This window comes from Salvelinus fontinalis, chromosome 8 (assembly GCF_029448725.1).
Source record: "Salvelinus fontinalis isolate EN_2023a chromosome 8, ASM2944872v1, whole genome shotgun sequence".
NCBI classification, from domain to species: Eukaryota; Metazoa; Chordata; class Actinopteri; order Salmoniformes; family Salmonidae; genus Salvelinus; species Salvelinus fontinalis.
The window spans coordinates 50,548,974-50,574,344 of record NC_074672.1 but is presented as its reverse complement, the minus strand read 5'-3'; the positions used below and the strand labels follow the sequence as shown (position 1 = coordinate 50,574,344).

At 47.7% G+C, this 25,371-nt stretch overlaps 1 protein-coding gene and 1 non-coding gene across 17 annotated transcripts; both read left to right on the top strand.

Annotated features, from left to right (window-relative positions):
- The first annotated feature begins 799 nt into the window (after positions 1 to 799).
- On the top strand, positions 800 to 871 carry trnae-uuc (transfer RNA glutamic acid (anticodon UUC)). Its single transcript has one exon. It is a non-coding gene; the product is annotated as a tRNA-Glu (tRNA).
- A 305-nt stretch (positions 872 to 1,176) lies between these two features.
- Positions 1,177 to 24,038, top strand: ccdc115 (coiled-coil domain containing 115). Of its 16 annotated transcripts, none has more exons than XR_008760581.1 (8): positions 1,186 to 2,019; positions 2,167 to 2,562; positions 2,767 to 2,870; positions 10,868 to 10,968; positions 19,587 to 19,769; positions 21,538 to 22,069; positions 22,107 to 22,149; positions 22,187 to 24,038. XR_008760581.1 is itself a non-coding variant. In XM_055932779.1 (6 exons), exons 2-6 carry the CDS (start codon positions 2,446 to 2,448, stop codon positions 21,657 to 21,659), a joined length of 627 nt encoding a protein of 208 aa, XP_055788754.1. In that variant the 5' UTR covers positions 1,186 to 2,019; positions 2,167 to 2,445; the 3' UTR covers positions 21,660 to 24,038. The 16 variants fall into 16 exon arrangements, 2 of the variants coding, with proteins under 2 accessions (XP_055788756.1, XP_055788754.1); XR_008760584.1 differs by having other exon boundaries at positions 21,538 to 22,149; positions 22,309 to 22,351; positions 22,389 to 24,038; XR_008760582.1 differs by having other exon boundaries at positions 21,538 to 22,204; positions 22,284 to 22,351; positions 22,389 to 24,038.
- Positions 24,039 to 25,371: the final 1,333 nt, after the last annotated feature.

The following is a 25,371-nucleotide window of genomic DNA, read 5'->3' as shown; positions in this document are numbered from 1 at the left end:
AATGCACTGTAGTCTAGTCCAGGGGGTCTGAATACTTTCTGAATGAACTGTAGTCTAGTCCAGGGGTCTGAATACTTTCTGAATGCACTGTAGCCTAGTCCAGAGGTCTGAATACTTTCTGAATGCACTGTAGTCTAGTCCAGGGGGTCTGAATACTTTCTGAATGAACTGTAGTCTAGTCCAGGGGTCTGAATACTTTCTGAATGCACTGTAGTCTAGTCCAGGGGTCATGAGTTACACTTTTTTTTCTATCTTTCAAATAGGCCCATTCTTCTCTTCTCCCCTGTAACTGCTCCCCAGGCCCATTCTTCTCTTCTCCCCTGTAACTGTTCCCCAGGCCCATTCTTCTCTTCTCCCCTGTAACTGTTCCCCGGGTCCTTAGTGTACTAGATTAAGTAGTGCACTATGTTTCTGTCAATATACCTGGTAAAATAATGACTATTAAACAACTAAGGGAGGCCCTATAAAATCTGTTTTTCTTCTCCCCAAAATCAGTTTTATATTTTCCCAAATTATATTTTCCGGTTTTTTTTCCTGGTTTTAGATTATTTACTTTGGTTTTCACTCAAAATCACAGTTGTTCATAGAGAAACAGTGAAATGGGAAGCTCATATCAACTTTTATTGGTCACATACATATAAATATTAGGATGAGCAATGTCGGCGTGGCATTGACTAAATACAGTATATACATATGAGATAAGTAAAGCAGTATGTTAACAGAGCTAGAAGTAATTATTATGTTGCCAGCAAGCTACAAGAACCCTACATAAATGCTTCTATAATAGTATTGCTATTAGTCCCATATGGTCTAGCGGTTAGGATTCCTGGTTTTCACCCAGGCGGCCCGGGTTCGACTCCCGGTATGGGAACAACATTTTTTCCCATCAATCTATTGTTTTCGCACTGTGATATTTAGAATTTTATGGAAATATTTCATATATTTAATGAAAGAGTGTCCATTTCCATTCAGCAAAACCATATAAAAAATCAAATTGGTTAGCCATCATCATCTAACGTGGGTCACGGTGAATTACCGTACTCCTAGCAGCAGGATATTATCATAGAGCTTCTAAACCAAGAGGCGCAGCATCGCGAGATTTAACGAACGCTTTCGAAAAAGACCATACAAACCGGGTTTGGGATTTGAGAAGGTAATGGTCGTTTTCGAGAGGATCAAAACCACAATGTATCATGGAAAATCGACTCTGCCGCTGGAGAATGCTTTTGCGGCACAGTCGATAGCGCGCCGGAATTCGGGCTAGAAGGTCGAGGGTTCGAGACCTGCTCCCTGCCTGTTTCATTACACTGGTGTCGGAAGTGATCGGACCTTGCATCCACGACAGTGCGTGTGCTTGGCCGATGAGCGCGTTCCTGTAAGACGTAGAGTCGCGAGGACGTACTCGTGGAAAGGAGGGAGTAGTGTAACGACCCTTGATTTATAACCGCGGAAATCGACTATGCGGCTCGAGCATGCTTTTTGCGGCACCGTCGATAGCGCACCGGACTTCGGGCTAGAAGGTCGAGGGTTCGAGACCTGCTCCCTGCCTGTTTCATTACACTATTATGAAACGCCGACTTTGTACCTATGTTTGTCCTCTGTAGTCGGCTGCCTTTCTTTGTTTGTTTGCTGAATCCATACTTTTTCAATAAACATTGACTGCAACCACCGACTGTTTCCTTTTTGAGATTCAATTTGTCACGTGCACATTTGCGCTGAGTTGCCATCTTAGAGCAAGAGCAATGAGCAAACTGTTGGTGGTTGTATTTGATTAACGATTGTTTAAAAAAAAGTATGGGTTTAAATCATTTAAAAAATATTAAAAAATATATATTTATTTTTTTAAGGGTAGGGTTCTTGTATAAATATGTGTGTGTGTTTTCGGCTCCACTACGTTGGTGAAGTCATATCCAGTGTCTCATATCCAGCTTTATCACAACCGGCGGTGTTTGGGAGCCCCATAGGGCGGCGCACAATTGGCCAAGTGTCGTCCGGGTTTGGCCGGTGTAGGACGTCATTGTAAGTAAGAATGTGTTCTTAACTGACTTGCCTAGTTAAATAACGGTCATTAAATATATATATATATATATATGTATATATATATATAACATTTTGAATGAGTTATCCACATTGCAATGTTTTGAAATTCGGGCTTTTATTTTGAAGGTTTATTCAAGCCATACAGACGTGACGTCATCATTTGTGCTTCTAGTGATCCCCTCACATGACCAGAAAACGGAAGTGGCATTTGAAGCCTCGTAAACAATCGCTCTCCGACTGTCTCTTTCAAACAAACCGTGATACAAACGCCTAGATTATAAGAAAACCACTATTTAATCGTGTTTTATCTAGATCTAAGTTGGGATAGTCACCGGGATCTCTGCTCGTCGAACTGTGAGACGGTAGGAGAGAGAGAGAGCGAGAGAAACAGAAACAGATAGAGAGATGGGTCTGTCAGAGAAAGAAGAGTGTGTCTTGTTGGATAAAAAGCTGCTTGTCTTTATGGACCAACTGGAGCTGCTGGAGGAGAAACGAGAGAGACTCAACTCTCTAATAGAACAGGTATAGGATGTAAAGTATATGATGTATCAAGGGCTAGACTGTCTTTGATGACTTGATCAGGGGCTTTATATTGTGGCTTTACATTGTGTGTGTGTGTGTGTGTGTGTGTGTGTGTGTGTGTGTGTGTGTGTGTGTGTGTGTGTGTGTGTGTGTGTGTGTGTGTGTGTGTCTCTCTGTCTCTCTGTCTGTCTGCTCGTGTTACAGGGATGGTTCTCCATGTCCAAAGCGAGGTATTCGATGGGCAACAAGCAGGTGTCTGCTCTGCAGTATGGGAGTGAGATGGAACCTCTGGTCCGAGTCCACACCAGGTACGAAGAAGATGCGCTTAGCCAAAGACTGTATTAACCTTATAGACTATCTATAACCAGGGATGCAAACTAGTCACCTTTCAGCAAAATTCGCCGTTTTGAATCCAAAATGTGTGACCTACGAGATTTGTGTAGATCTTATGAGAAACGTTTGGCGGTGGGATTTGGATCACTACTAACTGTAAGCGAGCGAGTGATCCGCGTTTGGAGTAATACTGTCTGTATCCAAGGCTCAGCCAATGAACTGGCTGCTGTATCCAAGGCTCAGCCAATGAACTGGCTGCTGTATCCAAGGCTCAGCCAATGAACTGGCTGCTGTATCCAAGGCTCAGCCAATATACTGGCTGCTGTATCCAAGGCTCAGCCAATATACTGGCTGCTGTATCCAAGGCTCAGCCAATATACTGGCTGCTGTATCCAAGGCTCAGCCAATATACTGGCTGCTGTATCCAAGGCTCAGCCAATATACTGGCTGCTGTATCCAAGGCTCAGCCAATATACTGGCTGCTGTATCCAAGGCTCAGCCAATGAACTGGCTGCTGTATCCAAGGCTCAGCCAATATACTGGCTGCTGTATCCAAGGCTCAGCCAATATACTGGCTGCTGTATCCAAGGCTCAGCCAATGAACTGGCTGCTGTATCCAAGGCTCAGCCAATATACTGGCTGCTGTATCCAAGGCTCAGCCAATGTACTGGCTGCTGTATCCAAGGCTCAGCCAATATACTGGCTGCTGTATCCAAGGCTCAGCCAATGTACTGGCTGCTGTATCCAAGGCTCAGCCAATGAACTGGCTGCTGTATCCAAGGCTCAGCCAATATACTGGCTGCTGTATCCAAGGCTCGGCCAATATACTGGCTGCTGTATCCAAGGCTCAGCCAATGTACTGGCTGCTGTATCCAAGGCTCAGCCAATATACTGGCTGCTGTATCCAAGGCTCAGCCAATATACTGGCTGCTGTATCCAAGGCTCAGCCAATGAACTGGCTGCTGTATCCAAGGCTCAGCCAATGTACTGGCTGCTGTATCCAAGGCTCAGCCAATGAACTGGCTGCTGTATCCAAGGCTCAGCCAATGTACTGGCTGCTGTATCCAAGGCTCAGCTAATGAACTGGCTGCTGTATCCAAGGCTCGGCCAATATACTGGCTGCTGTATCCAAGGCTCAGCCAATATACTGGCTGCTGTATCCAAGGCTCAGCCAATGAACTGGCTGCTGTATCCAAGGCTCAGCCAATGAACTGGCTGCTGTATCCAAGGCTCAGCCAATATACTGGCTGCTGTATCCAAGGCTCAGCCAATATACTGGCTGCTGTATCCAAGGCTCAGCCAATATACTGGCTGCTGTATCCAAGGCTCAGCCAATATACTGGCTGCTGTATCCAAGGCTCAGCCAATGAACTGGCTGCTGTATCCAAGGCTCAGCCAATGAACTGGCTGCTGTATCCAAGGCTCAGCCAATGAACTGGCTGCTGTATCCAAGGCTCAGCCAATGTACTGGCTGCTGTATCCAAGGCTCAGCCAATATACTGGCTGCTGTATCCAAGGCTCAGCCAATATACTGGCTGCTGTATCCAAGGCTCAGCCAATATACTGGCTGCTGTATCCAAGGCTCAGCCAATGAACTGGCTGCTGTATCCAAGGCTCAGCCAATATACTGGCTGCTGTATCCAAGGCTCAGCCAATATACTGGCTGCTGTATCCAAGGCTCAGCCAATATACTGGCTGCTGTATCCAAGGCTCAGCCAATATACTGGCTGCTGTATCCAAGGCTCAGCCAATGAACTGGCTGCTGTATCCAAGGCTCAGCCAATATACTGGCTGCTGTATCCAAGGCTCAGCCAATGTACTGGCTGCTGTATCCAAGGCTCAGCCAATATACTGGCTGCTGTATCCAAGGCTCAGCCAATGTACTGGCTGCTGTATCCAAGGCTCAGCCAATGAACTGGCTGCTGTATCCAAGGCTCAGCCAATATACTGGCTGCTGTATCCAAGGCTCAGCCAATATACTGGCTGCTGAATCCAAGGCTCAGCCAATGAACTGGCTGCTGTATCCAAGGCTCAGCCAATGTACTGGCTGCTGTATCCAAGGCTCAGCCAATGAACTGGCTGCTGTATCCAAGGCTCAGCCAATGTACTGGCTGCTGTATCCAAGGCTCAGCCAATGAACTGGCTGCTGTATCCAAGGCTCGGCCAATATACTGGCTGCTGTATCCAAGGCTCAGCCAATGAACTGGCTGCTGTATCCAAGGCTCAGCCAATGAACTGGCTGCTGTATCCAAGGCTCAGCCAATATACTGGCTGCTGTATCCAAGGCTCAGCCAATATACTGGCTGCTGTATCCAAGGCTCAGCCAATATACTGGCTGCTGTATCCAAGGCTCAGCCAATGAACTGGCTGCTGTATCCAAGGCTCAGCCAATGAACTGGCTGCTGTATCCAAGGCTCAGCCAATGAACTGGCTGCTGTATCCAAGGCTCAGCCAATGTACTGGCTGCTGTATCCAAGGCTCAGCCAATATACTGGCTGCTGTATCCAAGGCTCAGCCAATATACTGGCTGCTGTATCCAAGGCTCAGCCAATATACTGGCTGCTGTATCCAAGGCTCAGCCAATATACTGGCTGCTGTATCCAAGGCTCAGCCAATATACTGGCTGCTGTATCCAAGGCTCAGCCAATATACTGGCTGCTGTATCCAAGGCTCAGCCAATGAACTGGCTGCTGTATCCAAGGCTCAGCCAATATACTGGCTGCTGTATCCAAGGCTCAGCCAATGAACTGGCTGCTGTATCCAAGGCTCAGCCAATGAACTGGCTGCTGTATCCAAGGCTCAGCCAATGTACTGGCTGCTGTATCCAAGGCTCAGCCAATATACTGGCTACTGTATCCAAGGCTCAGCCAATGAACTGGCTGCTGTATCCAAGGCTCAGCCAATCATTCACATAACAACAGAATGCAGCACCCGACTGAAGAAAGAAGAGAGAAGAGAACCAATTTGCCAGTTACAGCAGCGCGTCCCCTGAACGATAACGAAGAGGTAGGTGAGAAGTCTGACCACGGAGACGGGGGTGAGAAGGTTACAGCAGCACGTCCCTGAACGATAACGAAGAGGTAGGTGAGAAGTCTGACCACGGAGACGGGGGTGAGAAGGTTACAGCAGCGCGTCCCTGAACGATAACGAGGAGGTAACGTTAGGTGAGAAGCCTGACCACGGAGACGGGGGTGAGAAGGTTACAGCAGCGCGTCCCTGAACGATAACGAGGAGGTAACGTTAGGTGAGAAGTCTGACCACGGAGACGGGGGTGAGAAGGTTACAGCAGCACGTCCCCTGAACGATAACGAAGAGGTAGGTGAGAAGTCTGACCACGGAGACGGGGGTGAGAAGGTTACAGCAGCGCGTCCCTGAACGATAACGAGGAGGTAGGTGAGAAGCCTGACCACGGAGACGGGGGTGAGAAGGTTACAGCAGCGCGTCCCTGAACGATAACGAGGAGGTAACGTTAGGTGAGAAGCCTGACCACGGAGACGGGGGTGAGAAGGTTACAGCAGCACGTCCCCTGAACGATAACGAGGAGGTAGGTGAGAAGTCTGACCACGGAGACGGGGGTGAGAAGGTTACAGCAGCGCGTCCCTGAACGATAACGAAGAGGTAGGTGAGAAGCCTGACCACGGAGACGGGGGTGAGAAGGTTACAGCAGCGCGTCCCTGAACGATAACGAGGAGGTAACGTTAGGTGAGAAGCCTGACCACGGAGACGGGGGTGAGAAGGTTACAGCAGCACGTCCCCTGAACGATAACGAGGAGGTAGGTGAGAAGTCTGACCACGGAGACGGGGGTGAGAAGGTTACAGCAGCACGTCCCCTGAACGATAACGAGGAGGTAGGTGAGAAGTCTGACCACGGAGACGGGGGTGAGAAGGTTACAGCAGCGCGTCCCCTGAACGATAACGAAGAGGTAGGTGAGAAGTCTGACCACGGAGACGGGGGTGAGAAGGTTACAGCAGCGCGTCCCTGAACAATAACGAAGAGGTAGGTGAGAAGTCTGACCACGGAGACGGGGGTGAGAAGGTTACAGCAGCGCGTCCCTGAACGATAACGAGGAGGTAACGTTAGGTGAGAAGTCTGACCACGGAGACGGGGGTGAGAAGGTTACAGCAGCACGTCCCCTGAACGATAACGAGGAGGTAGGTGAGAAGCCTGACCACGGAGACGGGGGTGAGAAGGTTACAGCAGCGCGTCCCTGAACGATAACGAGGAGGTAACGTTAGGTGAGAAGTCTGACCACGGAGACGGGGGTGAGAAGGTTACAGCAGCACGTCCCCTGAACGATAACGAGGAGGTAGGTGAGAAGTCTGACCACGGAGACGGGGGTGAGAAGGTTACAGCAGCACGTCCCCTGAACGATAACGAAGAGGTAGGTGAGAAGTCTGACCACGGAGACGGGGGTGAGAAGGTTACAGCAGCGCGTCCCCTGAACGATAACGAGGAGGTAGGTGAGAAGTCTGACCACGGAGACGGGGGTGAGAAGGTTACAGCAGCGCGTCCCTGAACGATAACGAGGAGGTAACGTTAGGTGAGAAGTCTGACCACGGAGACGGGGGTGAGAAGGTTACAGCAGCGCGTCCCTGAACGATAACGAGGAGGTAACGTTAGGTGAGAAGCCTGACCACGGAGACGGGGGTGAGAAGGTTACAGCAGCACGTCCCCTGAACGATAACGAGGAGGTAGGTGAGAAGCCTGACCACGGAGACGGGGGTGAGAAGGTTACAGCAGCGCGTCCCTGAACGATAACGAGGAGGTAACGTTAGGTGAGAAGCCTGACCACGGAGACGGGGGTGAGAAGGTTACAGCAGCACGTCCCCTGAACGATAACGAGGAGGTAGGTGAGAAGTCTGACCACGGAGACGGGGGTGAGAAGGTTACAGCAGCGCGTCCCTGAACAATAACGAAGAGGTAGGTGAGAAGCCTGACCACGGAGACGGGGGTGAGAAGGTTACAGCAGCGCGTCCCTGAACGATAACGAGGAGGTAGGTGAGAAGTCTGACCACGGAGACGGGGGTGAGAAGGTTACAGCAGCACGTCCCCTGAACGATAACGAAGAGGTAGGTGAGAAGTCTGACCACGGAGACGGGGGTGAGAAGGTTACAGCAGCACGTCCCCTGAACGATAACGAAGAGGTAGGTGAGAAGTCTGACCACGGAGACGGGGGTGAGAAGGTTACAGCAGCGCGTCCCCTGAACGATAACGAAGAGGTAGGTGAGAAGTCTGACCACGGAGACGGGGGTGAGAAGGTTACAGCAGCACGTCCCCTGAACGATAACGAGGAGGTAGGTGAGAAGTCTGACCACGGAGACGGGGGTGAGAAGGTTACAGCAGCACGTCCCCTGAACGATAACGAGGAGGTAGGTGAGAAGTCTGACCACGGAGACGGGGGTGAGAAGGTTACAGCAGCACGTCCCCTGAACGATAACGAAGAGGTAGGTGAGAAGTCTGACCACGGAGACGGGGGTGAGAAGGTTACAGCAGCGCGTCCCTGAACAATAACGAAGAGGTAGGTGAGAAGCCTGACCACGAACGGGTTGAGAAGGTGATGAAACTCCATTTTGAAAGTTTGAGGTGAGGAAGAAAGTGTGGTGGAAAAAGTATTGTTAGCATTGTTTAGTATCTTGCTATAGTAGCTGGATCCAATTATTTGTCAGCTAACAAGAGTAATGTTGAGCAACATTAGCCAACTTTTCGGAACAAATAATTGGGTCTATTGTTTGAAAATGAGCTAGCTAATAAAGTCAGAAAGCTAGCTAGCTAACGTTACAACATCAGATGAGCTAACGTTAGTAACCTAACCAATTCGCTACAGTATTAACCTAGCTAACGTTACAACATCAGATGAGCTAACGTTAGTAACCTAACCAATTCGCTACAGTATTAACCTAGCTAACGTTACAACATCAGATGAGCTAACGTTAGTAACCTAACCAATTCGCTACAGTATTAACCTAGCTAACGTTACAACATCAGATGAGCTAACGTTAGTAACCAAACCAATTCGCTATAGTATTAACCGGTACTCCTTGCCGTTCCTCAAGTATTAACGCGTTAGCTGTTTAATGGACTTTAGCAATCTGTGTGAACTATTAACTAAACTCAGCAAAAAAAGAGACGTCCCTTTTTCAGGACCTTGTATTTCAAATATAATTCATAAAAATCCAAATAACTTCACAGATCTTCGTTGTAAAGGGTTTAAACACTGTTTCCCATGCTTGTTCAATGAACCATAAACAATTAATGAACATACACCTGTGGAACGGTCGTTAAGACACTAACAGCTTACAGACAGACGGTAGGGTAATTAAGAAAGATGCCCAGGGTCCCTGCTCATCTGCGTGAACATGCCTTAGGCATGCTGCAAGGAGGCATGAGGACTGCAGATGTCCGTACTGTGAGGACAGCGCTACAGGGAGACAGGACGGACAGCTGATCGTCCTCGCAGTGGCAGACCACGTGTAACAACACCTGCACAGGATCGGTACATCCGAACCTCACACCTGCGGGACAGGTACAGGCTGGACCAGGAACGCACAATCCCTCCATCAGTGCTCAGACTGTCTGCAATAGGCTGAGATGCTGGACTGAGGGCTTGTAGGCCTGTTGTAAGGCAGGCCCTCACCAGACGTCACCGGCAACAACGTCGCCTATGGACACAAACCCACCGTCGCTGGACCAGACAGGACTGGCAAAAAGTGCTCTTCACTGACGAGTCGTGGTTTTGTCTCACCAGGGTTGATATTCGTGTTTACCCTTCCTGCAGGCTCATCCTGACATGACCCTTCAGCATGACAATGCCACCAGCCGTACTGCTCGTTCTGTGCGTGATTTCCTGCATGACAGAAATGTCAGTGTTCTGCCATGGCCAGCGAAGAGCCCGGATCTCAATCCCATTGAGCACGTCTGGGACCTCAATGGGATTGAGATCAATTATGCCAACAAACGGTATCATGCTCTGCTGGCACATTGTAGAACAGATGTCCACAGGCAGAAAATGTAATAATGTGTAGTGTAGCCCAAAGATATTGCTTTCGTTGTGTTGAATTTGACAGTAACACTTGTGTGTGAGTGAGGGGGGATTATTAAATGTTTTACTCAGTTAAGGTTATTTTTGCACACATGTAGCCTTGTGCACTTGATCGATGTCTACTATTGTGGCCACTATAATAGAGCAACAACACAATGCCTGTTTGTTTCATCCTGTTTCTACCGTAAGATGTTTTTTTTCTCCTAAATTCAATATTTATATGTGTGGTCACAAGTGTTCTATTATAAAGGCTGTCATGGTAACAAGCCTTCTATTATAAAGGCTGTCATGGTAACAAGCGTTCTATTATAAAGGCTGTCATGGTAACAAGCGTTCTATTATAAAGGCTGTCATGGTAACAAGTGTTCTATTATAAAGGCGGTCATGGTTACAAGCCTTCTATTATAAAGGCTGTCATGGTAACAAGCGTTCTATTATAAAGGCTGTCATGGTAACAAGCATTCTATTATAAAGGCTGTCATGGTAACAAGCCTTCTATTATAAAGGCTGTCATGGTTAACTGTAATATTAGGGTATTGTTTTTTCTCAAGACTTGAGTGTCATTTGCAGTAAAGTCTAGGTAACAACATTGGATTGCTTTCTTTACATTTTGTAGCCATGAGTTAGGTTCACATGAATCACTTTATTTTACACACAGAGACTGATAATGTAGATCATATTTTAGTTGAAACCTACATTTACCCCTAGCAGGGATTTTTCGCATGCAAAACAAAAAGTGTCACCTCTTTGGGCCCTCACCAGTTTGCATCCCTGACTATAACTTAGCTACATCTATACAATATAACTTTATTTAGGCTGTCAGTACTCACCATTCAATGGACTCAAACTTCCAAGGCATGTCTGTTTATCAACTCTGTGCACTGTGTGGTAGAGGGTGTATGTGGGATAATAATGATGTCAGTGTGCCATAGGACTCTGGAGAGTGGTGAGGCCGAGTTCCAGACAAAGAGAAGAACGCTGAAGTGTCCTGAAGAGAGACAGGTGGAGGACATTGGACCTAAAGACAAGGAGGGTAATGGAGCGCCACTGACTAGTGTAGGCTGTGTCTTCTCCATATGCCAACTACAGGCCTTTAAAAGGGATAGGTCAATAGTACTGTATACAGTGCATTCAGAAGGTATTCACACCTTCCAACAGACCCTCAGTACTTTGTTGAAGCACCTTTGGCAGCGATTACAGCCTCGAGTCAAATCAAACTTTATTTGTCACATGCGCCGAATACAACAAGTGTAGACCGTACCGTGAAATGCTTACTTACAAGCCCTAAACCAACAGTGCAGTTCAAGAAGTGTTAAGAAAATATTTACCAAATAAACAAATGTAAAATATGATAAAAAGTAACACAATAAAATAACAATAACGAGGCTATATACAGGGGGTACCGGTACCGAGTCAATGTGGGGGGAGGAGTACAGGTTAGTCGAGGTAATTTGTACATGTAGGTAGGGATGAAGTGACTATGTATAGATAATAAACAGCGAGTAGCAGCAGTGGACATGTAGGTAGGGGTAAAGTAAATATACATAGATAATAAACAGAGAGTAGCAGCAGTGTACATGTAGGTCGGGGTAAAGTGACTATGTATAGATAATAAACAGAGAGTAGCAGCAGTGTACATGTAGGTCGGGGTAAAGTGACTATGTATAGATAATAAACAGAGAGTAGCAGCAGTGTACATGTAGGTAGGGGTGAAGTGACTATGTATAGATAATAACAGCGATTAGCAGCAGTGTACATGTAGGTAGGGGTAAAGAGACTATGTATAGATAATAAACAGAGAGTAGCAGCAGTGTACATGTAGGTAGGGGTGAAGTGACTATGTATAGATAATAAACAGAGAGTAGCAGCAGTGTACATGTAGGTGGGGGTAAAGTGACTATGTATAGATAATAAACAGAGAGTAGCAGCAGTGTACATGTAGGTAGGGGTAAAGTGACTATGTATAGATAATAAACAGAGAGTAGCAGCAGTGTACATGTAGGTAGGGGTAAAGTGACTATGTATAGATAATAAACAGAGAGTAGCAGCAGTGTACATGTAGGTAGGGGTAAAGTGACTATGTATAGATAATAAACAGAGAGTAGCAGCAGTGGACATGTAGGTAGGGGTAAAGTGACTATGTATAGATAATAAACAGAGAGTAGCAGCAGTGTACATGTAGGTAGGGGTAAAGTGACTATGTATAGATAATAAACAGAGAGTAGCAGCAGTGTACATGTAGGTAGGGGTAAAGTGACTATGTATAGATAATAAACAGAGAGTAGCAGCAGTGTACATGTAGGTAGGGGTAAAGTGACTATGTATAGATAATAAACAGAGAGTAGCAGCAGTGTACATGTAGGTAGGGGTAAAGTGACTATGTATAGATAATAAACAGAGAGTAGCAGCAGTGGACATGTAGGTAGGGGTAAAGTGACTATGTATAGATAATAAACAGAGAGTAACAGCAGTGGACATGTAGGTAAAGTGACTATGTATAGATAATAAACAGCGAGTAGCAGCAGTGTACAAAACCAATGGAGGGGGGGGGGGGTCAATGTAAATAGTCTGGTGGCCATTTGATTCATTGTTCAGCAGTCTTATGGCTTGGGGGTAGAAGCTGTTAAGGAGCCTTTTGGTCCTAGACTTGGTGCTCCGGTACCGCTTGCCGTATGGTAACAGAAAAAACAGTATGACTTGGGTGACTGGAGTCTCTGACAATTTTCTGGGCTTTCCTCTGACACTGCCTATTATATAGGTCCTGGATGGCAGGAAGCTTGGCCCCAGTGATGTACTGGGCTGCTCGCACTACCCTCTGTAGTGCCTTACGGTCAGATGCTAAGCAGTTGCCATATCAGGCGGTGATGCAACCGGTCAGGATGCTCTCGATGGTGCAGCTGTAGAACTTTTTGAGGATCTGGGGACCCATGGCAAATCTTTTTCAGTCTCCTGAGGGGGAATAGGCTTTGTCGTGCCCTCTTCACAGCTGTCTTGGTGTGTTTGGACCATGATAGTTTGTTGGTGATGTGGACACCAAGGAACTTGAAACTCTCGACCCGCTCCACTACAGCCCCGTCGATGTTAATGGGGGCCTGTTTGGCCCGCCTTTACCTGTAGTCCAGGATCAGCTCCTTTGTCTTGCTCACATGCTTGAAACATGTAGGTATTACAGACTCGGTCAGGGAGAGGTTGAGAATGTCAGTGAAGACACTTGCCAGCGCATGCTTTGAGTACACGTCCTGGTAATCCGTCTGGCCCCGTGGATTTGTGAATTTTGACCTGTTTAAAGGTCTCGCTCACATCGGCTACCGAGAGCGTTATCACACAGTCGTCCAGAACAGCTGGTGCTGGTGCGAGCATAAAAGGCATTTAGCTCATCTGGTAGGCTTGTGTCACTGGGCAGCTCTCGGCTGTGCTTCCCTTTGTAGTCCATAATAGTTTTCAAGCCCTGCCACATCCGACGAGCGTCAGAGTCGGTGTAGTAGGATTCAATCTTAATCCTGTTTTGACGCTTTTCTTGTTTGATGGTTCGTCTGAGGGCAAAGCGGGATTTCTGATAAACGTCCGGATTAGTTTTCCCATTCCTTGAAAGCGGCAGCTCTAGCCTTTAGCTTGATGCGGATGTTGCCTGTAATCCATGGATTCTGGTTGGGATATGTACGTACAGTCACTGTGGCGACTACGTCGTCAATGCACTTATTGATGAAGCTGATGACTGAAGTGGTATACTCCTGCTCAATACTCAATGCCATTGGATGAATCCCAGAACATATTCCAGTCTGTGCTAGCAAAACAGTCCTGTAGTGTAGCATCCGTGTCATCTGACCACTTCCGTATTGAGCGAGTCACTGGTACTTCCTGCTTTAGTTTTTGCTTGTAAGCAGGAATCAGGAGGATAAAATTATGGTCAGATTTGCCAAATGGAGGGCGAGGGAGAGCTTTGTACGTGTCCCTGCGTTTGGAGTAAAGGTGGTCTTGAGTTGTTTTTCCTCTCGTTGCACATGTGACATGCTGGTAGAAATGGGGTTAAACGGATTTAAGTTTGCCTGCATTAAAGTCCCCGGCCACTAGGAGCGCCGCTTCTGGATGACCATTTTCTTGTTTTCTTATGGCCTTATACAGCTGGTTGAGTGCGGTCTTAGTGCCAGCATCGGTGTGTGGTGGTAAATAGACGGCTACAAATAAGATAGAATGGTCTACAGCTTATCATAAGGTACTCTACCTCAGGCGAGCAATACCTCAAGATTTCTTTAATAGTAGACGTGCACCAGCTGTTATTGACAAATAGACACATACCCCCGCCCCTCGTCTTCCCAGACGTAGCTGGTCTGTTCTGCCGGTGCATGGAAAATCCCGCCAACTGTATATTATCCGTGTCGTCGTTCAGCCACGTCTCGGTGAAACATAAGATTTTACAGTTTATAATGTCCCGTTGGTAGGATAATCTTGATCATAAGTCATCGATTTTATTTTCCAATGATTGCACGTTGGCCAATAGAACAGATGGCAATGGGAGTTTACTCTCTCGCCTACAAATTCTCTGAAGGCAGCCCGACCTCATTCCCCGTTTTCTCCGTCTTCACGCAAATGACGGGGATTTGGGCCTGTTCCCGGAAAAGCAGTATATCCTTCTCGTCGGACTCGTTAAAGGAAAAAGCTTCTTCCAGTTTGAGGTGAATAATCGCTGTTCTGATGTCCAGAAGTTATTTTCCATCATAAGAGACTGTAACATTATGTACAAAACAAGTTTTAAAAATAAGTTACAAACAACGCAAAAAAAACCTAGCAAAATAGCACAGTTGGATAGGAGCATGTAAAACGTCAGCCATCCTCTCCGGGCGCCAGTCTTCTTGGGTATGATGCTACATGCTTAGCACACCTGTATTTGGTGAGTTTCTCCCATTGTTCTCTGCAGATCCTCTCAAGCTCTGTCAGGTTGGATGGGGAGTGTCGCTGAACAGCTATTTTCAGGTCTCTCCAGAGATGTTCGATCGGGCAGAGCTTGAGGGGGATAAAACAATTAATCCATTTTTCGAATAAAGCTGTAACGTAACAAAATGTGGAGGGGTCTGAATACTTTCTGAATGTAGCATTACTGAGAAATCAGTTTATATTGAATTATTTGGAGTTATGTCTTGGAATCGTTAACTTATGGATACTTGTTAGTGCCACTGAATGCATTTAAAATATTGATGGGAGACTCTGTTACAGAGGAATGGAAATTGTTTTTTTTAGGCTGGATCATGTTGTTGTATTGGTGTATGTTTTAATTATGTAATGTATTGATTGTTGCTGCCTTCTTTGCCAGATTACCCTTGAAAGGCCCAGCATGTCCCCAGGCACTCTCATTTGTTGACTTCTGTAACCAAAAAAGCCTTGGTTTCATGCATGTTAACATCAGAAGCCTCCTCCCTAAGTTTATTTTACTCACTGCTTTAGCACACTCCGCCAACCCTGATGTCCTTGCCGTGTCTGAATCCTGGCTTAGGAAGGCCACCAAAAATTCTGAGATTTCCATACCCAACTACAACATTTTCCGTCAAGATAGAACTGCCAAAGGGGGAGGAGTTGCAATCTACTGCAGAGCCCAAACAGTTCGAGCTTCTAATTTAAAAATGTTATCTCTCCAGAAATAAGTCTCACCGTTGCCGCCTGTTATAGACCCCCCTCAGCTCCCAGCTGTGCCCTGGACACCATATGTGAAATGATTGCACCCCATCTATCTTCAGAGTTCATTCTGTTAGGTGACCTAAACTGGGATATGCTTAACACCCCGGCCGTCCTACAATCTAAGCTTGATGCCCTCAATCTCACACAAATCATCAAGGAACCCACCAGGTACAACCCTAAATCCGTAAACATGGGCACCATCATAGATATCGTCCTGACCAACTTGCCCTCCAAATACACTTCTGCTGTTTTCAATCAGGATCTCAGCGATCACTGCCTCATTGCCTGCATCCGCTATGGGTCCGCGGTCAAACGACCACCCCTCATCACTGTCAAACGCTCCCTAAAACACTTCTGCGAGCAGGCCTTTTCTAATCGACCTGGCCCGGTTATCCTGGAAGGCTATTGACCTCATCCCGTCAGTCGAGCATGCCTGGTCGTTCTTTAAAAGTAATTTCCTCACCATCTTAAATAAGCATGCCCCTTTCAAAAAATGTAGAGCTAAGAACAGATATAGCCCTTGGTTTACTCCAGAGCTGACTGCTCTCGACCAGCACAAAAACATCCTGTGGCGTTCTGCACTAGCATCGAATAGTCCCCGCGATATGCAACTTTTCAGGGAAATCAGGAACCAATACACGCAGTCAGTCAGGAAAGCAAAGGCTAGCTTTTTCAAACAGAAATTTGCATCCTGTAGCTCTAACTCAAAAAGGTTTTGGGACACTGTTAACTCAAAAAGGTTTTGGGACACTGTAAAGTCCATGGAGAATAAGAGCACCTCCTCCCAGCTGCCCACTGCACTGAGGCTAGGTAACACTGTCACCACCGATAAATCCACGATAATCGAGAACTTCAATAAGTATTTCTCTACGGCTGGCCTTGCTTTCCTCCTGGCTACCCCAACCCCGGCCAACAGCTCCGCACCCCCCGCAGCTACTTGCCCAAGCCTCCCCAGCTTCTCCTTCACCCAAATCCAGATAGCAGATGTTCTGAAAGAGCTGCAAAATCTGGACCCCTACAAATCAGCCGGGGTAGACAATCTGGACCCTCTCTTTCAAAAAGTATCTGCTGTCATTGTTGTAACCCCTACTACAAGTCTGTTCAACCTCTCTTTCGTATCGTCCAAGATCCCTAAAGATTGGAAAGCTGCCGCGGTCATCCCCCTCTTCAAAGGGGGTGACACTCTAGACCCAAACTGTTATAGACCTATATCCATCCTGCCCTGCCTTTCTAAAGTCTTCTAAAGCCAAGTTAATAAACCGATCAATGACCATTTCGAATCCCACCGTACCTTCTCCGCTGTGCAATCCGGTTTCCGAGCTGGTCACGGGTGCACCTCAACCATGCTCAAGGTCCTAAACGATAGCATAACCGCCATCGATAAAAGACAGTACTGTGCAGCCGTCTTCATTGACCTGGCCAAGGCTTTCGACTCTGTCAATCATCGTATCCTTATCGGCAGACTCAACAGCCTTGGTTTCTCAAATGACTGCCTCGTCTGGTTCACCAACTACTTCTCAGATAGAGTTAAGGTTGTCAAATCGGAGGGCCTGTTGTCCGGACCTCTAGCAGTCTCTATGGGGGTACCACAGGGTTAAATTCTCGGGCCGACTCTTTTCTCTGTATATATCAACGATGTCGCTCTTGCTGCGGGTGATTCCCTGATCCACCTCTACGCAGACGACACCATTCTGTATACAGTCGTGGCCAAAAGTTTTGAGAATGACACAAATATTAATTTCCACCAAGTTTGCTGCTTTAGTGTCTTTAGATATTTTTGTCAGATGTTACTATGGATTACTGAAGTATAATTACAAGCATTTCATAAGTGTCAAAGGCTTTTATTGACAATTACATGAAGTTTATGCAAAGAATTAATATTTGCCGTGTTGACCCTTTTTTTTTCAAGACCTCTGCAATCCGCCCTGGCATGCTGTCAATTAACTTCTGGGCCACATCCTGACTGATGGCAGCCCATTCTTGCATAATAAATGCTTGGAGTTTGTCAGAATTTGTGGGTTTTTGTTTGTCCACCTACCTCTTGAGGATTGACCACAAGTTCTCAATGGGATTAAGGTCTGGGGAGTTTCCTGGCCATGGACCCAAAATATCGATGTTTTGTTCCCCGAGCAACTTAGTTATCACTTTTGCCTTATGGCAAGGTGCTCCATCATGCTGGAAAGGGCATTGTTCATCACCAAACTGTTCCTGGATGGTTGGGAGAAGTTGCTCTCGGAGGATGTGTTGGTACCATTCTTTATTCATGGCTGTGTTCTTAGGCAAAATTGTGAGTGAGCCCACTATCTTGGCTGAGAAGCAACCCCACACATGAATGGTCTCAGGATGCTTTACTGTTGGCATGACACAGAACTGATGGTAGCGCTCACCTTGTCTTCTCCGGACAAGCTTTTTTCCGGATGCCCCAAACAATCGGAAAGGGGATTCATCAGAGAAAATTACTTTACCCCAGTCCTCAACAGTCCAATCCCTGTACCTTTTGCAGAATATCAGTCTGTCCCTGATGTTTTTCCTGGAGAGAAGTGGCTTCTTTGCGGCCCTTCTTGACACCAGGCCATCCTCCAAAAGTCTTCGCCTCACTGTGCGTGCAGATGCAATCACACCTGCCTGCTGCCATTCCTGAGCAAGCTCTGTACTAGTCGTGCCCCGATCCCGCGGCTGAATCAACTTTCGGAGACGGTCCTGGTGCTTGCTGGAATTTCTTGGGCGCCCTGAAGCCGCCTTCACAACAATTGAACCGCTCTCCTTGAAGTTCGTGATGATCCGATAAATGGTTGATTTAGGTGCAATCTTACTGGCAGTAATATCCTTGCCTGTGAAGCCCTTTTTGTGCAAAGCAATGATGACGCACGTGTTTCCATGTAAATAACCATGGTTGACAGAGGAAGAACAATGATTCCAAGCACCACCCTCCTTTTGAAGCTTTCAGTCTGTTATTCAAACTCAATCAGCATGACAGAGTAATCTCCAGCCTTGTCCTCGTCAACACTCACACCCGTGTTAACGAGAGAATCACTGACATGATGTCAGCTGGTCCTTTTGTGGTAGGGCTGAAATGCAGTGGAAATGTTTTTGGGGGATTCAGTTCGTTTGCATGGCAAAGAGGGACTTTGCAAATAATTGCAATTCATCTGATCACTCTTCATAACGTTCTGGAGTATATGCAAATTGCCATCTTAAAATCTTAGGCAGCAGACTTTGTGAAAATTAATATTTGTGTCATTCTCATAACTTTTGGCCACGACTGTACATCTCGCCCTTCTTTGGACACTGTGTTAACTACATATTCGTTGCCAGACCCACTGGCTCCAGGTCATCTATAAGTCTATGCTAGCACGCGCTCCAGCAGCTATATCTCACTGGTTGTCCCCAAAGCCAACACCTCCTTTGGCCGCCTTTCCTTCCAGTTCTCTGCTGCCAATGACTGGAACGGATTGCAAAAATCGCTGAAGCTGGAGACTTCTATTTCCCTCACTAATTTTAAACATCAGCTATCTGAGCAGCTAACCGATCGCTGCAGCTGTACATAGCCCATCTGTAAATAGCCCACACACCCAAACTACCTACCTCATCCCCATATTGTTTTTATTTACTTTTCTGCTCTTTTGCACACCAGTATCACTACTTGCACATCATCTGCTCATCTATCACTCCAGTGTTAATTTGCTAAACTGTAATTACTTCGATACTATGGCCTATTTATTGCCTACCTCCTCACGCCATTTGCACACACTGTATATAGACTGTCTTTTTTTCTATTGTGTTATTGACTGTACGCTTGTTTATTCCATGTGTAACTCTGTGTTGTTGTTTGTGTCGCACTGCTTTGCTTTATCTTGGCCAGGTCTCAGCAGTAAATGATAACTTGTTCTCAACTAGCTTACCTGGTTAAATAAAGGTGAAATAAAAAATACAAGAAATAAAAAGACCCCTCATCTGACTGTATGTGTGTTGGACCTACAGGTGTGAGGAGAAGAGTGAAGACGCAGGAGGTTCCAGACCAGAGTGACAACAATGATCCGTGGACAGAGACCGAGCCGGCTACTTCCTCCAAGCCTGAACCCAACCCCCAGCAGGACCCACTGAAGTGGTTTGGAATCCTGGTGCCTCAGACCCTGAAACAGGCCCAGGCCTCATTCAAACAGGGTAGGCTCCTGTCTGTCTGATATGCTGGATGAAACAAGTTAGGGTCTGTCTGGTAGGATGGATGAAACAAGTTAGGGTCTGTCTAGTAGGATGGATGAAACAAGTTAGGGTCTGTCTAGTAGGATGGATGAAACAAGTTAGGGTCTGTCTAGTAGGATGGATGAAACAAGTTGGGGTCTGTCTGGTAGGATGGATGAAACAAGTTAGGGTCTGTCTGGTAATATGGGTGAAACAAGTTAGGGTCACCTTCCGTCTTCCAGTATGGATGAAAAATAAAACATTTCCCTTCTCTGCCTTCTCCCTTGTCCCCTCTTCACCACCTCTCCCTTGTCCCCTCTTCACCACCTCTCCCTTGTCCCCCTCTTTCCCACCTCTCACTTGTCCCCTCTCCCTTGTCCCCTCTCCCTTGTCCCCTCTTCACCACCTCTCCCTTGTCCCCTCTCCCTTGTCCCCCTCTTCACCACCTCTCCCTTGTCCCCTCTTCACCACCTCTCCCTTGTCCCCTCTTCACCACCTCTCCCTTGTCCCCCTCTTCACCACCTCTCCCTTGTCCCCCTCTTCACCACCTCTCCCTTGTCCCCTCTTCACCACCTCTCCCTTGTCCCCCTCTTCACCACCTCTCCCTTGTCCCCCTCTTCACCACCTCTCCCTTGTCCCCCTCTTCACCACCTCTCCCTTGTCCCCTCTCCCTTGTCCCCCTCTTCACCACCTCTCCCTTGTCCCCTCTTCACCACCTCTCCCTTGTCCCCCTCTTCACCACCTCTCCCTTGTCCCCCTCTTCACCACCTCTCCCTTGTCCCCTCTTCACCACCTCTCCCTTGTCCCCTCTTCACCACCTCTCCCTTGTCCCCTCTTCACCACCTCTCCCTTGTCCCCCTCTTCACCACCTCTCCCTTGTCCCCCTCTTCACCACCTCTCCCTTGTCCCCTCTTCACCACCTCTCCCTTGTCCCCTCTTCACCACCTCTCCCTTGTCCCCCTCTTCACCACCTCTCCCTTGTCCCCCTCTTCACCACCTCTCCCTTGTCCCCCTCTTCACCATCTCTCCCTTGTCCCCCTCTTCACCATCTCTCCCTTGTCCCCCTCTTCACCACCTCTCCCTTGTCCCCCTCTTCACCACCTCTCCCTTGTCCCCCTCTTCACCACCTCTCCCTTGTCCCCTCTCCCTTGTCCCCCTCTTCACCACCTCTCCCTTGTCCCCTCTTCACCACCTCTCCCTTGTCCCCTCTTCACCACCTCTCCCTTGTCCCCCTCTTCACCACCTCTCCCTTGTCCCCTCTTCACCACCTCTCCCTTGTCCCCTCTTCACCACCTCTCCCTTGTCCCCTCTTCACCACCTCTCCCTTGTCCCCCTCTTCACCACCTCTCCCTTGTCCCCCTCTTCACCACCTCTCCCTTGTCCCCTCTTCACCACCTCTCCCTTGTCCCCTCTTCACCACCTCTCCCTTGTCCCCCTCTTCACCACCTCTCCCTTGTCCCCTCTTCACCACCTCTCCCTTGTCCCCCTCTTCACCATCTCTCCCTTGTCCCCCTCTTCACCATCTCTCCCTTGTCCCCCTCTTCACCATCTCTCCCTTGTCCCCCTCTTCACCACCTCTCCCTTGTCCCCCTCTTCACCACCTCTCCCTTGTCCCCCTCTTCCCCCCTCTCCCTTGTCCCCCTCTTCACCACCTCTCCCTTGTCCCCCTCTTCCCCCCTCTCCCTTGTCCCCCTCTTCACCACCTCTCCCTTGCCCCCCCTCTTTCTTTGCTCCCCCCTCTCCCCTGTAGTGGTAGAGTTGTCAGCGGAGATGGCTGCTCTCCAGTCTGCAGTCCTGACCACCAGACAACAGCTGCAGATGAAACAGAAGAGCAGGAGCCAGAACTCGGACCAGACGGACAGACTGACCTGACTGACTGACCTGACTGATAGACTGACCTGACTGATAGACTGACCTGACTGATAGACTGACCTGACTGATAGACTGACCTGACTGACCGACCGACCGACCCACCCACCCTGACCCACCCTGACCCACCCTGACCTGACCTGACCAGATCATGGTTTAGCGTACACAGCCACTCTCTCCCACATAATATAGTAGTGCACTACTTCTGTCTAGAGCCCTTTCATACAAAGACTGAGGGGGCTGCAACACCCCTGATAAATAAATAAAAAATATAGAAATAATCAAATCTACATCTTTTTTTTATCACGAAGTTTGTGATCTTCATTACGCCTGTATTAGCGGAGGGAAATACTCAAGATATACCCCTGCTACCTATACGTACATGTAGGTAGCAGGGGTAAAGATACGTTGAGGTAGATGTGTAGGTAATAGGGGTAAAGATACGTTGAGGTAGATATGTACGTGTAGGTAATAGGGGTAAAGATACGTTGAGGTAGATATGTAGGTAATAGGGGTAAAGATACGTTGAGGTAGATATGTACGTGTAGGTAATAGGGGTTAAGATACGTTGAGGTAGATATGTACGTTAGGTAATAGGGGTAAAGATACGTTGAGGTAGATGTGTAGGTAGCAGGGGTAAAGATACGTTGAGGTAGATATGTACGTGTAGGTAATAGGGGTAAAGATACGTTGAGGTAGATATGTAGGTAATAGGGGTAAAGATACATTGAGGTAGATATGTACGTGTAGGTAATAGGGGTAAAGATACATTGAGGTAGATATGTACGTGTAGGTAATAGGGGTAAAGATACATTGAGGTAGATATGTACGTTAGGTATGAGGGGTAAAGATACATTGAGGTAGATATGTACGTGTAGGTAATAGGGGTAAAGATACGTTGAGGTAGATATGTACGTGTAGGTAAAAGGGGTAAAGATACGTTGAGGTAGATATGTACGTGTAGGTAAAAGGGGTAAAGATACGTTGAGGTAGATATGTACGTGTAGGTAAAAGGGGTAAAGATACGTTGAGGTAGATATGTAGGTAAAAGGGGTAAAGATACGTTGAGGTAGATATGTACGTGTAGGTAATAGGGGTAAAGATACGTTGAGGTAGATATGTAGGTAAAAGGGGTAAAGATACGTTGAGGTAGATATGTAGGTAAAAGGGGTAAAGATACGTTGAGGTAGATATGTACGTTAGGTAATAGGGGTAAAGATACGTTGAGGTAGATATGTAGGTAATAGGGGTAAAGATACATTGAGGTAGATATGTAGGTAATAGGGGTAAAGATATGTTGAGGTAGATATGTAGGTAATAGGGGTAAAGATACGTTGAGGTAGATGTGTAGGTAATAGGGGTAAAGATACGTTGAGGTAGATATGTACGTGTAGGTAAAAGGGGTAAAGATACGTTGAGGTAGATATGTACGTGTAGGTAATAGGGGTAAAGATACGTTGAGGTAGATATGTACGTGTAGGTAGCAGGGGTAAAGATACATTGAGGTAGATATGTACGTTAGGTAATAGGGGTAAAGATACATTGAGGTAGATGTGTACAGGACCAGTCCAAAGTTTGGACACCTACTCATTCAAGGGTTTTACTTTATTTTTACTATTTTCTACATTGTAGAATAATAGTGAAGACATCAAAACTATGAAATAACACAAATGGAGACATGTAGTAACCAAAAAAGTGTTAAACAAATCTAAATCTATTTAATTTTTTCTGTCTTTTTTTTCTTTCTATCTATCTATTTTTTCTATCTAATTTGAAATTCTTTAAAGTAGGGACGGCAGGTAGCCTAGTGGTTAGAGGGGGGCGGCAGGTAGCCTAGTGGTTAGAGCGTTGGGCCAGTAACCGAAAGGTTGCTGGATCGAATCCCTGAGCTGACAAGGTAAAAATCTGTCGTTCTGTTCCCCGGTGGGCCGTCATTGCAAATAAGAATGTGTTCTTAACTGACTTGCCTAGTTAAATAAAAAAGCCACCCTTTTCCTTGATGACAGCTTTGCACACTCTTTCTGAATTCTCTCAACCAGCTTCACCTGGAATGCTTTTCCAACAGTCAAATGCTGAGCACTTATTGGCTGCTTTTCCGTCACTCTGCGGTCCAGCTTATCCCAAGCCATCTCAATTGAGATGTGTTCCATTATTAAAGTGACCAGTGTTCCATTATTAAGGTGACCAGTGTTCCATTATTAAGGTGACCAGTGTTCCATTATTAAGGTGACCAGTGTTCCATTATTAAAGTGACCAGTGTTCCATTATTAAAGTGACCAGTTTTCCATTATTAAAGTGACCAGTGTTCCATTATTAAGGTGACCAGTGTTCCATTATTAGAGTGACCAGTGTTCCATTATTAAAGTGACCAGTGTTCCATTATTAAGGTGACCAGTGTTCCATTATTAAGGTGACCAGTGTTCCATTATTAAAATGACCAGTGATTACATGACTATGTACATAGGGCAGCAGCCTCTAAGGGGCAGGGGAACCGGGTGGTAGCTGTCTAGTGATGACTATGTACATAGGGCAGCAGCCTCTAAGGGGCAGGGGAACCGGGTGGTAGCTGTCTAGTGATGACTATGTACATAGGGCAGCAGCCTCTAAGCGGCAGGGTTGGGGAACCGGGTGGTAGCTGTCTAGTGATGACTATGTACATAGGGCAGCAGCCTCTAAGGGGCAGGGGAACCGGGTCGTAGCTGTCTAGTGATGACTATGTACATAGGGCAGCATTCTCTAAGCGGCAGGGGAACCGGGTGGTAGCTGTCTAGTGATGACTATGTACATAGGGCAGCAGCCTCTAAGGGACAGGGGAACCGGGTGGTAGCTGGCCTCTAAGGGGCAGGGGAACCGGGTGGTAGCTGGCCTCTAAGCGGCAGGGGAACCGGGTGGTAGCTGGCCTCTAAGGGGCAGGGGAACCGGGTGGTAGCTGGCCTCTAAGGGACAGGGGAACCGGGTGATAGCTGGCCTCTAAGCGGCAGGGGAACCGGGTGGTAGCTGGCCTCTAAGCGGCAGGGGAACCGGGTGGTAGCTGGCCTCTAGGGGGCAGGGGAACCGGGTGGTAGCAGCCTCTAGGGGGCAGGGGAACCGGGTGGTAGCTGTCCTCTAAGCGGCAGGGGAACCGGGTGATAGCTGGCCTCTAAGCGGCAGGGGAACCGGGTGGTAGCTGGCCTCTAAGGGGCAGGGGAACCGGGTGGTAGCTGGCCTCTGTGCGGCAGGGGAACCGGGTGATAGCTGGCCTCTAAGCGGCAGGGGAACCGGGTGGTAGCTGGCCTCTAAGGGGCAGGGTTGGGGAACCGGGTGGTAGCTGGCCTCTATGCGGCAGGGGAACCGGGTGGTAGCTGGCCTCTAAGGGGCAGGGGAAACCGGGTGGTAGCTGGCCTCTAAGGGGCAGGGGAACCGGGTGGTAGCTGTCTAGTGATGACTATGTACATAGGGCAGCAGCCTCTAAGGGGCAGGGGAACCGGGTGGTAGCTGGCCTCTAAGCGGCGGGGGAACCGGGTGGTAGCTGGCCTCTAAGGGGCAGGGGAACCGGGTGGTAGCTGGCCTCTAGGGGGCAGGGGAACCGGGTGGTAGCTGGCCTCTAAGGGGCAGGGGAACCGGGTGGTAGCTGGCCTCTAAGCGGCAGGGGAACCGGGTGGTAGCTGGCCTCTAAGCGGCAGGGGAACCGGGTGGTAGCTGGCCTCTAGGGGGCAGGGGAACCGGGTGGTAGCAG

Excerpts from the sequence above, each read along its gene's own strand:
- ccdc115 (XM_055932781.1), top strand. The coding sequence starts at position 1,868 with ATGTGTGTGTGTTTTCGGCTCCACTACGTTGGTGAAGTCATATCCAGT. Across the intron at positions 2,020-2,766 it reads GGCCGGTGTAGGACGTCATT|GGATGGTTCTCCATGTCCAA; the intron begins GTAAGTAAGAAT and ends CTCGTGTTACAG. Across the intron at positions 10,969-19,586 it reads TGGACCTAAAGACAAGGAGG|GTGTGAGGAGAAGAGTGAAG; the intron begins GTAATGGAGCGC and ends TTGGACCTACAG.